Source organism: Dama dama, chromosome 18 (genome assembly GCF_033118175.1).
Source record: "Dama dama isolate Ldn47 chromosome 18, ASM3311817v1, whole genome shotgun sequence".
Classification (NCBI taxonomy): Eukaryota; Metazoa; Chordata; class Mammalia; order Artiodactyla; family Cervidae; genus Dama; species Dama dama.
The window spans coordinates 22,392,236-22,410,038 of NC_083698.1; the positions used below are offsets into that span (position 1 = coordinate 22,392,236).

The 17,803-nt window shown below is 35.5% G+C and overlaps 1 protein-coding gene across 3 annotated transcripts in view; it reads right to left on the bottom strand.

The window, feature by feature from the left end:
* AGMO (alkylglycerol monooxygenase) overlaps positions 1-17,803 on the bottom strand; it is a 362,881-nt gene that overhangs the window by 149,413 nt on the left and 195,665 nt on the right. For all 3 annotated transcript variants that reach the window (XM_061165005.1, XM_061165006.1, XM_061165007.1), the window contains exon 12: positions 14,789-14,894. In XM_061165005.1, coding sequence (XP_061020988.1) covers positions 14,789-14,894 — 106 coding nt within the window. The remainder of the gene's footprint in view (positions 1-14,788; positions 14,895-17,803) is intronic.

Below are 17,803 nucleotides of genomic sequence, written 5' to 3' on the forward strand. Positions count from 1 at the left end.
ATAAGCAGGGTGACAATATACGGCCTTGACATACTCCTTTCCTGATTTTGAACCAGTCTGCTGTTCCATGTCCAGTTCTAACTGTTCCTTCCTGGCCTGAATACAGATTTCTCAGGAGGGAGGTCAGGTGGTCTGGTATTCCCATCTCTTTAAGAATTTTCCAGTTTGTTGCAGTCCACACAGTCAAAGTTTATTATATGAACACATTAAAAAATCTAAAGGAAATTTGCTAATAATATCAATGTGTGTTTACTGTATTCTATTCTGTGGCTATTGCATATTTTCCTCAAAATAAAACTCTCATGTCCTATAAAATATATTCTCTTATATGTCACATATAAGTAGTTTTCAAATTTCTTATTTCACAGAGTACGCAAGGTTTTACTTTCTGGAACTGTGATCTGGTTGGTGAAGCGGCTTACATTCACCTTCTGGATTAATAGCTAGTGATGGTTTAGTCGCTAAGTTGTGTCCAATTCTTGGAACCCCATGGACTATAACCCTGCAGGCTACTCTGTCCATAGGATTTTCCAGGCAAGTATACTTGAGTGTGTTGCCATTTTCTTCTCCTGGGGATCTTCCTGACCCAGGGATCGAACCTGGGTCTCCTGCACTGCAGGCAGAGTCTTTACTGACTGAGCTACTAGGGAAGCTCAAGGATAAATAGCTACTGAACAGAAAGTAATGGCTAATAACTGGGTTGTTTAATAGAAGCCGCCTATTCTCTGTAACATGGCATCATAGATACAGAAGCATTCCAGTACATTTTAGCAGTTTTGCTATGATGTAAAGATTTTGAATTAAATTTAAGTTTGAGTACTCTCTCCTAAAATAGGATACAAGAAATTCTGATAGATGTATTTAAAACTTCAGTCAGTGCAGTTCAGTCAGTTAACTGTGTCCAATGCTTTGCAACCCCATGAACCGCAGCACGCCAGGCCTCCCTGTCCATCACCAACTCCAAGAGTCCACCCAAACCCACGTCCATTTTGTTGGTGATGCCATCCAACCATCTCATCATCTGTCGTCCCCTTCTCCTCCTGCCCTCAATCTTTCCCAGCATCAGGGCCTTTACAAGTGAGTCAGCTCTCCACATCAGGTGGCCAAAGTATTGGAGTTTCAGCTTCAGCATCAGTCCTTCCAATGAACACCCAGGACTGATCTCCTTTAGGACGGATTGGTTGGATCTCCTTGCAGTCCAAGGGACTCTCAAGAGTCTTCTCCAACACCACAGGTCAAAAGCATCAATTCTTCGGCGCTCAGCTTTCTTTATAGTACAACTCTCACATCCACACATGACTACTGGAAAAACCATAGCCTTGACTAGATGGACTTTTGTTGGCAAAGTAATGTCTCTGCTTTTTAATATGCTGTCTAGGTTGGTCATAACTTTCCTTCCAAGGAGCAAGCATCTTTTAATTTCATGACTGCAATCACCATCCACAATGATTTTGGAGCCCCAAAAATAAAGTCAGCCTCTGTTTCCACTGTTTCCCCATCTATTTGCCATGAAGTGATCGGACCAGATGCCATTATCTTAGTTTTCTGAATGTTCAGCTTTAAGCCAACTTTTTCACTCTCTGCTTTCACTTTCATCAGGAGGCTCTTTAGTTCTTCTTCACTTTCTACTATAAGGCTGGTATCATCTGTGTATCTGAGGTTATTGATATTTCTCCTGGCAATCTTGATTCCAGCTTGTGCTTCTTCCAGCCCAGTGTTTCTCATGATGTACTCTGCATATAAGTTAAATAAGCAGGGTGACAATATACAGCCTTGACGTACTCTTTTTCCTATTTGGAACCAGTCTGTTCATTCCGTGTCCAGTTCTAACTGTCACTTCCTGACTTGCATACAGGTTTCTCAAGAGGCAGGTCAGGTGGTCTGGTGTTCCCATCTCTTTCAGAATTTTCCACAATGTATTGTGATCCACACAGTCAAAGGCTTTGGCATAGTCAATAAAGCAGAAATAGACGTTTTTCTGGAACTCTCTTGCTTTTTCGACGATCCAGCAGATGTTGGCAATTTGATCTCTGGTTCCTCTGCCTTTTTAAAATCCAGCTTGAACATCTGGAAGTTCACGGTTCACATATTGCTGAAGCCTGGCTTGGAGAATTTTGAGTATTTCTTTACTAGCGTGTGAGATGAGTGCAATTGTGCAGCAGTTTGAGCATTCTTTGGCATTGCCTTTCTTTGGGATTGGAATGAAAACTGACCTTTTCCAGTCCTGTGGCCACTGCTGAGTTTTCCAAATTTGCTGACTAGGCAATAAACATTGATAAAGAAGTCATGATTGTGGAATTAAAGTTCACATTATATGTTAGTTTTATATTATTTCATAATTATAGATAAGATTCACATAGACTTAGGCTAGTACTTACAGCAAGAACTGTAGCTGGATATATTTAGCACTATGTATGGGGAAAAGTATATATTTATCTGAATTAGTAATAATGAATGATTTGTAGTATACAATTATATGGGCAACTAATTCCAGTATTCCTGCCTGAGAAATCCCATGGGTGGAGGGGCCTGGCAGACTACAGTCCACGGGGTCACAAAGAGTCGGACACGACTTGAGCGACTTCACTTTCACTCTATGGAAATAAAATCCATCTGAGTTCAATACAGGGGCAGAGAGACAAACTACAAGCTAAGGAATGCTTTTTAACAAATGTGATGAAGGAATGGTATCCTACATACAAGTTCTTAAAAGAAGAACTAAATAACAACTGAATAGGGAAATGGGTAATGACATACAAGTGCATATCACTGGAAAAGAAAATATAAATAACCAATAAATATGGAATAATGGCCATCCTCAGTAATAAGCAAAAAAATAGTAATTAGGAATATACTGAGAAATCATTTAATCTCCAAAGTGAACAAAAGTTAAGATATCTGACAATTTCAGTTTTGGAGAGGGAATGTATACTCTCTCAGTGGTAAATTTTAAAATCACTTTGGAAAACAAATTTGCATTCTCTTAAGAATGAAATCAGGCTACATTTCCTATAATCCAGCAATTCCATATCCAGCTGTATAACCCTAGAGAAACTATACATATTTCATGTTCACTAGATGTGTACATGGATTTTCACTGTAGCATTGTAAAAGCTGGAAGCAATCACTGGAGAATGGATACTGGATATAGTCATATAAAATGTATATAATCTACAACCACATGCAACTAAAAGGATACATTTTACAAAGAAGATATTCAGTAAATCAAAGGAACTTGCAGTAAACTATGTATAATATGGTATCATTGCATAATACTCAAGAAGTTTTTAAATAAATTAAATATTGTTTAGCGATAAATTTAAGAATATATGAAAAAACTGGAGTTTGTTTAGAAAGAAAGCATGGCAATGCAAACACACAGTGGAGAACAATGGCGGTATGTGTGGGAGTGTGAAATGGAGCAGGATCACCCAGGTAGCAGGTCACAGTGTTAATGACACCTCACTGGTATTGTAACATTTAGTTTTAAGGTGGGTGGCTTTAATTTTATTGTTTTAAAAGCTACTTTATATGATTTAGTGCATAATAAATACTATATAATGGAAAAAGTTATGAACTGATATGAAGAAAGTATTATTTAAAACATAGAGCTATAATTCATAAATGCAAACTCTGTATAGTTGATAAAATATTTGAGGCTTGAATAATATTAAAATAGATTAGTCAAAATGGTATACTATGAATGTTCATAAGTCAGTGTGTGTGTGTATGTATGTGTGTTATTTTCCCCCTTAAATCCATAAGTAAGTTTATGGTAGACTAGCATGTATTTCATGATTAAAAGTTGGGTGCAGTTTATTCTGTACATTCATTATGAGGCCAGGTGTATAGCTGAAAAAAACCAACTAAGATGTCTTCAGACAAACATGTCTATGTCCTGTGATATAGTAATCATCATTGTGAGATAAACCTATATAATATAAAATCCATTTGTGGTAGACTGGACAATGGCCATAAATCCATGTATACTCTTTTATAATTGACTTTTCTTCTAATCAAGAGATGGAGTCTATTTTTCCACTCCTTGAACAGTGACTGGCCTGGTGATGTTCTTTGACCCAAGGAATATGGCAGGAATGACACTTCATGAGTTTCAGATCCTGGGCTCCAAGAAGTGTGACTGATTCCATTGTCATGATCCTGAAACTGCCATGTTAAAAACCTGGTCTAGGTGAGAGGTCTCATGGAGTGAAAATAAAGGTGTTCCCACTAACAGCCAAAATGGAGCCCCCTTATGTGACCCTGTGTATGTCCAGCACAGCTGACCCCTAAGCTGACTATAATCTGATGAATAAGTCTACATTAAAGCAGCAGTGGAAATACCACAGAATTGTGATAAATAATAAATCTTCATTATTTTAAGCCATTAAGTTTTGGGTTCTTTTTTATATATAGAAATAGATAACTCAAACACCAAAGAAAGTTGAATGCTACTTAAAAAAAAAGAAGAAAGGAAGACTGATGAAATGTGATACTAAGAACTGCTAAGCCTCTCTTCACTTTCTGATGCATGTATTTTAATCAGCCATTTGGATAACAAGGGACTTCTGACTACCCATGGCTTGTCATTTGAAGTCACTCAAAATTCAGAATTCCATGTCAGGTGAAAATTCCAGCAACTTGCTCTCCTCCATTTTGGTGAGTAACAGCTATCAAGTAGGGAATGTCAGTGTCCACTCAATAGTTACTTAATCAATAAATAGGTGTTAAAGAGTCTTGACCATATTCTATTGGCCAGAAGCATGCACAAGTCTCACCTACATTCTGGGGGAAGGGAGTATACAGGTTGACAGGTCATAAACAGCAGTGGGGAGAATCATGGGGCCACGCAAGGTTCTGTATGTCACAGAGAAGGTACAGACAATAACTCAGACAAATATATATATATTTGTATATGTGTGTGTGTTAATATTATACACATTTATATATTTAAATAGATATATTCCACTACTCTCCTTCTTGCTTGCTGAATTTTATAAATATATATATTTATAAAACATACATATATATATATATTAGATAATGATAAATATTAAAGTGAAAAACAAATCAGGAGCAGAGGAGGCAAAATTAGAAAATAACAACAAAAATGGTGCCCAAGGAAGGCTGGTGGTGTTTCAGTTCAGAACTAATATGAGGGGAAAGGGGAGGTGGACTCCTGGGAAAGAACAGGTAAAGGCAAAATCAATAGCAAAGTTTCAAGACAGGGTAGAGTGAGCACATTCCTAGAGCACTGCACATGCCTGGAATTCAGCAAGCAAGAAGGAAAGTAGTGGAAATATTTTTTTGAGCTCCAAAATCACTGTAGATGGTGACTGCAGCCATAAAATTAAAAGACGCTTGCTCCTTAAAAGAAAAGCTACGGCCAACCTAGACAGCATATTAAAAAGTAGAGACATTACTTTACCAACAAAGGTCCATCTAGTCAAAGCTATGGTTTTTCCAGTAGTCACGTATGGATATGAGAGTTGGATTATAAAGAAAGCTGAGCGCTGAAAAATTGATGCTTTTGAACTGTGTTTCTGGAGAAGATTCTCAAAAGTCCCTTGGACAGCAAGGAGATCCAACCAGTCCATCCTAAAGGAAATCAGTCCTGAGTATTCATTGGAAGGACTGATGCTGAAGTTGAAACTCCAATCCTTTGGCCACCTGATGCAAACAACCGACTCATTGGAAAAGATCCTGATGCTGGGAAAGATTGAAGGCTGGAGGAGAAGGTTACAACAGAGGATGAGATGGTTGGATAGCATCACCTATGCAATGGACATGAGTTTGAGTAAGCTCTGGGAGTTGGTGATGGACAGGGAAGGCTGGCATGCTGCGTCCATCAGGTCGCAAAGAGTCGGACGTGACTGAGCCACTGAACTTAACTGATCCTGGATGAGCCTGGTTGTAACAGATGAAAGCCTTTACAAGAAGGTCTGAGCCTTCCCTGAAGGGTTGGAGTCTGATGAAGTAGGCCGTCGTGTGGAGGAAGCCCACACGGCCAGGACCCACAGCTGGCCTTGGGGACCTCAGGGCAGCCTCCAGTCAAAAGCCCCAGAAAGTGAGGCCCTAAGTCATATGAGTGCAAAGCAGTGAATTCTGTCAACAAGCTGAGAGAGCTGGAAGTGGATTTTTCCATAGTTAAACCTCAAGATGAAAATACAATCTAGCCGACACCTGCTATGCAGCCTTCTGAGACCCAGAGCAGAGAGATGAGTATGAAGTTTAAACAGAACCTGACCTCCCAATCTATGGAAACTGTTAGATAGTGAATGTGTTTAGTATTAAGTGATTAAGTTTGTGGTAAGTTTTTCCAGAAATCTAAAATTAACACTACACTTATTAAAATCAAGCTCCATAAAGACGAGGCTTTTTCTGTGCTTTTGCCAGCCCAGGCAATCAGTGAGTGTTGAATAAACATTTCTTTTTGTCACTTAGAGCATTAGGCAAGCTGGTTCTGTCTTCTGCAAGGATTTATTTATCTGGGCTTTTGTTACTAGGATCATCTCACCACTCAGACTGCTCATGGTTACCCCCACTTCCAGACCTTCCCTTGTAATCTCCCTTGAGTCAAGTGCTCTCCACCTTCCCCTCTGCTTGTTCAAATCCTACCCACCTCTTGTGTGCATCTTCAGCAAAGAGAAGTTTGTTTACCATTTAAAAATGATGGGGCTTCCCTGGCGGCTCAGACAGTAAAGAATCTGCTCCAGGTTCTATCCCTGGGTCATAAAGATCCTCTGGAGAAGAGAATGGCTACCCATTCCAATATTCTTGCCTGGAGAATTCCATGAACAAGGCTACAGTTCACGGGGTTGCAAAGAGTCGGACATGACTGAGCCACTGACATTTTTAAAGTGACATGCTTCCATCTTAATGATTTCAACAAAAAAGGTAAATCAGATTTAAAAATTTTTTGAGGTCTAAATTTATAGACATTGCATGTTCTTTTGGAATCAACTAATAATCAGATATTCTCAGGTTCATGTTTTCATTGCTTTTAATGACCTAATCCTCAAAATACTATTTTAAGTGTGTATATGTAGTTTGTATGTATATATGATATAGATAAGTTGATACAATTATTACTTACATGCCAGATATTATGGTAGGTTTTGTAGACTATCTTCTTACTCCTTTGAATGTAAAAACCAACTTTCATATGTTTTTTATTCTCCTTTTTCATGGAGGGAACTAAGGTGTGGTTATTTTAGATAATCACTCAAGGTCATAAAACCAATTGGCAGAGCTGGAGATGGCACTTAGATTTGTGTGACTTCTAAGTTAATGGTTTTTTCCCCAGTATTCTAAACTATCTCCTCAATTAAATAAAAAGTTACATGAAACAAAATATACATAGTATTAAACTATATGCAAACAAGTATTTCTCATTATCTTATATACCTATATACTTATCAAAATATCTACTCATCTTTCACCTTGCTATCTTCTCTTTAAGTGTCTGTAAGGTTAAACACCTTTAAGCCTACTGATAAAATTTATCACAAATTCACAGGTGATCGTAGAACAAATTATACCTGAGTCAACAGAAAAGAAAAATGTGAGTGCTTATGTGAGTGAGAAATGAGTGAAGAAAAGAATGAAGGGATTGCTTTCCTGTCAAATTTCTTATCCATAAAACAGCAAGTTTTGAAGAAAAAATTATGTGAGTCAGTCAAGATACCGATTGATCTATCCAGAGAGAAATGGTCAAGGGCACAGACTCATTGCTGCACAAACTAGATAGACAACTGTGTACTGGTATAGCAGTAAATTTTTATAAATACCGAGAGAACCGCACCCTTACTTGATGTTCTCTGGATCCAAGCTAAAGAGGACAAAAACTTCCAAAGGAAGTCACAGGATGAGATTCAAATTTTACTTTGTATTTCTGACTTGTAATTACCTAAGAGCTCTTTTGCAATCTAAGTGAAAAATAATTTAAGGTCAATTTTCCAGTCTGTGTGTGCTTGTGTATAGGAGTTTTCAGCTGTAAGTGTGACCGGCAGTATGCCTGTTTAGTATAGAACTGTTGTCATGCACACCTATGAAATGTGGCTTACATAATAAAGCAATATAACAACCTGCCACCAGTCGTTGAGACAAATACAGAAGTCATAGGGCTACTAACTGATGTTGCCAACATATACGACATTGATTTATCAAAGAAAGAGAGGATTAATTACTTCAATGTCAGTTATTCTAGTGATAGATTTAAGGAAAATTGATGAGAACATTGTGTCCTTGTAGGATAATTACTCCTGTCACTCATTCCTAATTTATACTGAATGGAGTCACTGAGGCCATTCATTAGGTTTTTGTACAGCTTGTAGGTGCAAAGAACTGGTTTAGTAAAACTCTGATAAATGGCAAAGATTTACATAAATTTGTAAGATATAAAAGTGTGAGGAAAACACAAATTTGAAATTCACAGTTAAGAAATGAGAATTGCTAACTGCTTTTAATTTTTAATTTTTTGAACCTTAAAAAGGCTCCCCAGGTAAAAAATGTTGATAATAAAATATTTGTCTAGTCTTTACCATCTATTTATTGACCTCTAGTCACAGAAGACTTATTCAGGTTTAATCTTGGAAATTCAGTGGTTACATGCATATTTTAATGATGATACCAGTAGTGCAAATACTTTTTATAACAATAATTATAGTAATATGAAAAATTATTATGTAATATGAAAAATTATAAAATGTATCAAGTGCTTCCTATGTTCTTTGTGTCACTCAATTTTTCCACCAAGCCACATGGTATAGATATTACACCACTTTAAGGACATGTTTTAGTGACAAATCACAGGCAATACCTGCTCTTGAAGAAGTGGCCAGGTGTGTGCCTTTCTGGAAATATTTTGCCATGGTCCTCCCTTCCTTGAATCATAAACCAAAGATAATTCAGAGGCAACTTTTTCACACTATGAGTCTTTTCAAAACACTTTGCAGTTATATCAATAAGACCTTTTAGCTCTCCACAGTTTTCAAGGTACTTTTGCTACACTGCATCTGAAATTTCATCTAAACCCCTTCAGGTAGCTGAGTACTGCTATCAATACACAGAAGAAAGCATTGCTCAGGTGCCAGACTGTCTGCGTTGTATCCTGACTTCCTTGCATACAATCTAGGTGAATTCAAACAGTGAGTCAACCTGTTACTCCATCTGCCATTATAAAAATAAATAGTAGTTACCACATCATGAGTTTGATATGAGGACTAAATGGAATAATGCAAATATGCCGTTTAGAACATAGTATAAGTTCCATGCACATTAGTTATCATTAAACCTATCTTACAGGTAAATGATCTGAGGCACAAAATCCAATGTCCAACAAACTGAGTATCAAGCTAAGAATTCACAACCATAACTTTATGGTCAACATTGTTGTTCCTTCCCAACCCCTATGTCAGTTGTTCCCAAACTTGATTTTGGATCTTGTGACACACCAAAGAATTATTTCAAGGGATCCTTAAGTTCATATAAAATAACAATAATAGCACCTAACATTAGCATGTTAAAAAGCAGAGATGTTACTTTGCCAGCAAAGGTCCATCTAGTCAAAGCTATGGTTTTTCCAGCAGCCATGTATGGATATGAGAGTTGGACTATAAAGAAAGCTGAGTGCTGAAGGATTGATGCTTTTGAACTATGGCGTTGGAGAAGACTCTTGAGAGTCCCTTGGACTGCAAGGAGATCCAAACAGTCCATCCTAAAGGAAATCAGTCCTGAATATTCATTGGAAGGGCTGATGCTGAAGCTGAAACTCCAATTTTGGCCTGATGCGAAGAACTGACTCATTGGAAAAGACCCTGATGCTGGGAAAAAATGAGGGCAGGAGGAGAAGGGGACTACAGAGAATGAGATGGTTGGATGGCATCACTGACACAATGGACATGAATGTGAGTAAGCTCCGGGAGTTGGTGATGGACAGGGAAGGCTGGCATGCTGCAGTCCATAGGATGACAAAGAGTAAGACACGATTGAGTGACTGAACTGAACTGAGCTGAACATTTATTAAGCACGTACTATGTGTTAAGCACTGTACTATATCTCTTACATAGATTGTCACATTTAATTCTCAAAACCCTATTTGATAGAGATTATTAGTTTCTCCCTTTACAGATGAGGAAGTTAAGGCTAAGAATCTTTAAGTGACCAAAAAACTGCCCAAGGACACACAGCCAGTAAGTACCTGAGCCAGGAATGAAATTTAGACAATGTGGCTCAAGTCTTAACATTCACTTTCACCTACTGACTAACTTAAGTAAAGAGATAGCATTTCAACCCTAGATTTCATCCCACTCAAAAGTTGGATCCACTACACTGCCCTTCACCATCCCACCATCAAAAACCTGTGTTTTAATCAAACTCTCCAAAAAGCAGGAATAGAAGGAACATACCTCAACATAATAAAAGCTATATATGACAAACCCACAGCAAGCATCACCCTCAATGGTGAAAAATTGAAAGCATTTCCCCTGAAATCAGGAACAAGACAAGGGTGCCCACTCTCACCACTACTATTCAACATAGTGTTGGAAGTTTTGGCCACAGCAATCAGAGCAGAAAAAGAAGTAAAAGGAATCCACATAGGAAAAGAAGAAGTGAAACTCTCACTGTTTGCAGATGACATGATCCTCTACATAGAAAACCCTAAAGACTCTACTAGAAAATTACTAGAGCTAATCAATGAATATAGTAAAGTTGCAGGATATAAAATTAACACACAGAAATCCCTTGCATTCCTATATACTAACAATGAAAAAACAGACAGAGAAATTAAGGAAACAATACCATTCACCATTGCAACAAAAAGAATAAAATACTTAGGAGTATATCTACCTAAAGAAACAAAAGACCTATATATAGAAAACTATAAAACACTGATGAAAGAAATCAAAGAGGACACAAACAGATGGAGAAACATACCATGTTCATGGATTGGAAGAATCAATATTGTCAAAATGGCTATTCTACCCAAAGCAATCTATAGATTCAATGCAATCCCTATCAAGCTACCAACGGTATTTTTCACAGAACTAGACCAAATAATTTCACAATTTGTATGGAAATACAAAAAACCTCGAATAGCCAAAGTAATCTTGAGAAAGAAGAATGGAACTGGAGGAATCAACCTGCCTGACTTCAGACTCTACTACAAAGCCACAGTCATCAAGACAGTATAGTCCTGGCACAAAGACAGAAATATAGATCAATGGAACAGAATAGAAAGCCCAGAGGTAAATCCATGAACCTATGGACACCTTATCTTTGACAAAGGAGGCAAGGATATACAATGGAAAAAAGACAACCTCTTTAACAAGTGGTGCTGGGAAAACTGGTCAACCACTTGTAAAAGAATGAAACTAGAACACTTTCTAACACCATACACAAAAAGAAACTCAAAATGGATTAAAGATCTAAATGTAAGACCAGAAACTATAAAACTCCTAGAGAAGAACATAGGCAAAACACTCTCCGACATAAATCACAGCAAGATCCTCTATGACCCACCTCCCAGAATATTGGAAATAAAAGCAAAACTAAACAAATGGGACCTAATGAAACTTAAAAGCTTTTGCACTACAAAGGAAACTATAAGTAAGGTGAAAAGACAGCCCTCAGATTGGGAGAAAATAATAGCAAATGAAGAAACAGACAAAGGATTAATCTCAAAAATATACAAGCAACTCCTGAAGCTCAATTCCAGAAAAATAAATGACCCAATCAAAAAATGGGCCAAAGAACTAAACAGACATTTCTCCAAAGAAGACAAACAGATGGCTAACAAACACATGAAAAGATGCTCAACATCACTCATTATTAGAGAAATGCAAATCAAAACCACAATGAGGTACCATTACACGCCAGTCAGGATGGCTGCTATCCAAAAGTCTACAAGCAATAAATGCTGGAGAGGGTGCGGAGAAAAGGGAACCCTCTTACACTGTTGGTGGGAATGCAAACTAGTACAGCCGCTATGGAAAACAGTGTGATTTCTTAAAAAACTGGAAATAGAACTGCCATATGACCCAGCAATCCCACTTCTGGGCATACACACTGAGGAAACCAGATCTTAAAGAGACACGTGCACCCCAATGTTCATCGCAGCACTGTTTATAATAGCCAGGTCATGGAAGCAACCTAGATGCCCATCAGCAGATGAATGGATAAAGAAGCTGTGGTACATATACACCATGGAATATTACTCAGCCATTAAAAAGAATTCATTTGAACCAGTCCTAATGAGATGGATGAAGCTGGAGCCCCTTGTACAGAGTGAAGTAAGCCAGAAAGATAAAGAACATTACAGCATACTAACACATATATATGGAATTTAGAAAGATGGTAACGATAACCCTATATGCAAAACAGAAAAAGAGACACAGAAATACAGAACAGACTTTTGAACCCTGTGGGAGAATGTGAGGGTGGGATATTTCAAAAGAACAGCATGTATATTATCTATGGTGAAACAGATCACCAGCCCAGGTGGGATGCATGAGACAAGTGCTCCGGCCTGGTGCACTGGGAAGACCCAGAGGAATCGGGTGGAGAGGGAGGTGGGAGCGGGGATCGGGATGGGGAATACGTGTAAATCCATGGCTGATTCATATCAATGTATGACAAAACCCACTGAAATGTTGTGAAGTAATTAGCCTCCAACTAATAAAAAAAAAAAAAAAAAAAACCTGTGTTTTGTAATCATATATTTTCACATTTACAACATGGATAACTTAAGAACCTACATTCTCTCATTGTTTTGGAGCATGTAAGATAAACTATCACAATATACCCAAGAGTAGGTGTATTAAGCAGAATTACTCTGTTTCCTCCCTACAATTAGAATTATCTTCCCATCTATAGAATGTGAAACAATTTGGGGTTGTAACCTCAAGAAACAAAATACATGTAGATGTATAAACTTTATTTAATACCTATTTGAATACATAGACTAGATGATATCCAATATACTGATTCTAATATTTAATGCTTCATCATTTTAAATTCAGATATTTTTAGAAATAGAAATATATTTACATGGTTCAGAAAGTTTAAGGTACCAAAAATATTAACTTAATGAATAATTTTTCCTCTAGTCCTTTCTTTGAGGCACACAGTTCACTTTCCCACAGGCAACCATGTATTAGAATCTTGATTATATTTATGGAAATATTTGCAAACATACAAAAATATTTATTTTATTATTTTTTTTTACAAAAGTATTTATATGCATATTACTCCCCTTCCTCATTTTTATACAATGTGCTTTGTATGGTAGCACACTTCACATACTTCACACATACTCTCCTGTATCATGTTTTATTCTCTCCTTCTTTCTTCTCTCTCTCTCCCCATTTTATATATATATATATATTTACACACACACACACACACACACACACACACCTGTTGTTATTGTTGTTTAGTTGCTAAGTCATGTCCAACTCTTTGTGACCCCATGGACTGTAGCCCTCCAGGCTCCTCTGTCCATGGGATTTCCCAGGCAAGAATACTGGAGTGGGTTGCCACTTTCTTGGATCTTCCTGACCCAGGGATCAAATCCACATCTCTTGCACTGCACACAGATTTTTTACTGCTGAGCCACTAGGGAAGGCCATACATATGATGGAGCCACCTCAAATATATATGTATTTTTAATAAATGCTTCATACTGGTATTAAAGACTTCCCTGTTTCCACTGCTAAATGCATATTCTTCTTCACTATGTTAACCATAATTTTTAAGCAGTTTCCTATTAATGGTTTAATAGGACATTAATGATTGTTAATGACTGTTTTCAGCATTCCATTACAAATGATTAATATTCTATATACATTAATTAACACACATATGAATATATCATTTGTGTAGCATAAATTCCTAGGACAGAAGTGTTGGATGAAAGGGTAAGAGTATTTGCAATTTGACAGATATCACTGATTTCTCTTCCAAACAGTCAGTCCCAACTTATAACTGTTACTCTGTTATGAAAGTGTCTACTTCAATTTTTCCACTAACATTGGAGAAAATGTTAGCATTTATGTTTCATGCTTAAATAAGGTTACACAATGCACATTCCAGGAATGTTGGCAGGTTTCTTAGTACCAAAATTAAACGATATAACCCTAAATTTAAAAGACTAAAACCTTGTCCATTAAAGCATTAGTGATAAAAATAACATTTTAAACAGACATCTAAGTCATAAATATGTATTCAAAGTTTCTATGTAGTTCTTAGAAGATAAGTATTAATCCTAACAACACAAGGTCAAATTAAACATATTTTCAGTTGTAGAAAGATCTCAGTAACATTAATGATTTGATTTCTAAAGAATTATTAACTTGCAGGTACTTGACAAAATGTCTCTTTTTTTTTGGACAAAATATCTTAATCCCAATTTTCACTTAAAAGCCTAAAAAAGAAAAGTCTCAAATGGCACAATCTCTGCCAAGAACTTCTTTGTAAAAACCACTTTTACTACTTGCTGAGAAAAAATTTTATAGCCTAATTTCTTTCTAAACATCATGCAATGCAATTTGTCCAACTGTTTTATGAAGGCTAATGATATCAATCCAAATTTAGAGAACAAAAATTGAGACTCAACAATATAAACTAGCACAAGGGAACACAACAAATAAGTACTGTAAATGAATGGGTAAAAATCTCCCACATGTACTACTCACAGAATAAATAGACAAAAACATTGCTGAATGGATGAGCTAAATATGCAACCAATTGTTAACCCTGCTATAGCTATCTAAAGCAAACGTCTTACCTCAAAAGCAAATGACCAAGAAGAGATGCAAGGCTTCAGATGACCTGCTCTGCAGAGCACTAGGAACACCAAGCAACGGAACATTTCCAGAACAGCTGCCTTAGGTCTGAAATAAAATGTCATTTACATGTGTTACCTTTGAATGTTCTTTATTGTCTGTTATATAATAAAATGGATTGGTTTATTAACGCATTTATTTTCATAATTAATTATGAATTATTTATAATTCACTGATTATTTTAATAATTAATAACTTGTTTTCATTTTCAAGAAACACCTAATATTTTAATATATTTGAGGAGCACGTACCTCTGAAGCTGTTTGTAAACAGGCATTAAACTAAGACACAAAATGCATCTTTTTAAAGAAAATCTATTATTGATCAATTGATCAAACTTAGTTTGAGCATTGATGAATTGGGGTGAAACATTTTCAACTAATAAATAAAATATTAGACAACTAAATTTCTAGGGTTTAGAGACTAGACTCCCCTCACTCACCCAATATATTAATACTTCATTCATTTAATAAATGACTTCTTAGGAGGGCTGATATAGTTAACTACTCTAAAATAATGAATGCTTGAATAGTGAAATATTGGGAATATGATAATATTTTGCTAAATCTGATATTATAGGTAGCATGAATATAGATTTTGGTCAATAATTTTGTGATGAATGTTTTCTTTATAATACAGAATTCTTGAAACTCAAATTCTGACATATATAAAGTATGTATGTGTATTTAAAACATAGTTGAAGGTCACATATAGGCATTTGTAAATTGCCTTGTAATAGCAGTAGTGAACAGCTGCTTTATCGGATTCAAATAAACTTCACAATGAATTCAACCAACACTTACTGTATAATTAAATATTTTCATAAAGGACAAATGGTATTTTTATGATGTACAATTTTCTAACAAAATATTATTGAACTAATATCATTATAATATAGCTATATTTTATTTGGTTAATTTAGAATACAGTAGTATGATTTTTGTGTATGTACAAAAAGTTAAGAAATCTTTCCCTTTGTAAAATAATTTTGTATCATCACTGTAAACTTTTTAAATTGATATTTGGGTAATTTTCAATGATAAAACAAAATAAAATTTCTATTTTATTTTATTATTATTTTTTAAATTTCTATTTTAAAACAATTCATTTTTATTATTTGTGTTCTATGGCCTTTTATATTGTGAATTAGAACATACATAGGAAGAAACACACAAAACAGAAATATACAGCTCAATGACTTTCAACAAATAAACAGCCATACAACACCACTCAACATTAGCACCCCTAGGCACATCTCACCTCTTCAGTGTCCCACCCTCCCTCTGTGCGCTCTCTCTCTCTGTTGCAGAAAGAATCACCACCTGTTGTTTATCATTTATGGTACTCATACCATCTCCTACCTTTTTATTTACATTTTTATTGATTTAGCATAAATTCCTAAAAACTATTTTCTACTTTTATCTTTTTTTCTATTTTTTTGTAAATGGGATTATATCACGTGCACTTTTTTTGTATCTAATATCTTTCAGTGTTGTTAGTGAGATACATCTACATTTCTGCATATAGCAGCAGCTCATTCTTCATTTGTGCATAGTATTCTGTTGTGTGAATAGACCAATATTCACGCATCCATTCACCTTGGGAAGGACATTTAGATTGTTGGCCACATTTTTTTATTAAGAACAATGCTTTCTGAACATTCTTTTATATGCCTTTGGGTGTATTGGTTAGTATACACCTGGGATTGGACAGCCAAGTTTAATGAAATACTCAAAACATTCTTCAAATTAGGTATCCCAATATAAACCACCTTCTTCAGAGTGTAAGCATTTCACAGCTTGTATTGTCAATTCTTTTAATTTTAGACATTTTTGACATAAGATCTTTGAAGTTTATAAAAAATTGCAAATAGCTTTTCCTACCTCAAAATTTTATTTTTTTTTACTGTCTTATTAAGATTTTATTTTTGAAGAACTGACTTTCGTAATATTATTATAACCTAATTCACAAATTTTATCTATATTATGGATTGTTGTGGACCATTTATTATTTTTACCTACTTCAAGGTTATAGACATATATTACTATGCTATCTGCTGGAATCTGTACTGACTTTCCTCTCACTTTAAAGTCTACAATCCCCTGAAACCAGAATTAATTTTTATGGAGTGAATTATTTGTCAAGTTTATTTTTCTTATTCCTATGTGGAGATCCAATTTTTCTAAGACCATGTATTGAAAAGACAGCCTTTTCCTTTTCCCATAGCTCTGCAGGGATGACTTTGTCAGAAATCAAGTCTTTACATATGTGTAGATCTGTTTCTAGATTTTCTGTTCTAATCTTTATGCCAATAAAACATGTTTAATTACTATAGATTTATAATATATCTTGATAGCCCGTAGCTCAGCTCCTGCCATTAAAAAAAATCTCAAGACTGTGTTGGCTATTATTAGGCCTTTGCATTTCCATATATATATATATTTTAGAAAGAGTCTGTCAAATTCCACAGAGAAGAAACTTTTTATAATTGTAATTCATATTGCACTGAGTATGTAAACCAACTGCTGTGATTGTAATCTTCACAAAATTGAGTACTCCAATCTATGAATATAGTATCTCTCCATTTTTTAATTCTTTATTTTTCATATTATTCAGTAGTTTTATGTATGGTTTAGAGATATACTACTCCTTTTTTTGGACTTTTTTTTCTTGCTAGTTGATATATTTGATCTTTTGCATAAAGCTTTTATATTTTCTAGTATATAAAAATATAGTTGATAATTTATTTAAAACTTTTCCTAAATTCATCCATTAATTTGAATAAATTCCCTATAGATACCTTGGATTTTCTAATTAATTCACTACTCAGATTTCTAGATTAATATAAATTAATTTTCTAATTGTTTTATTAATTCCTTTCAAATCTTTATGCCTTTTCTTTCTTTCTCTTTCATTTCTCCACTGACAGTTTCCAGCCCAGCATTAAATAACAAACA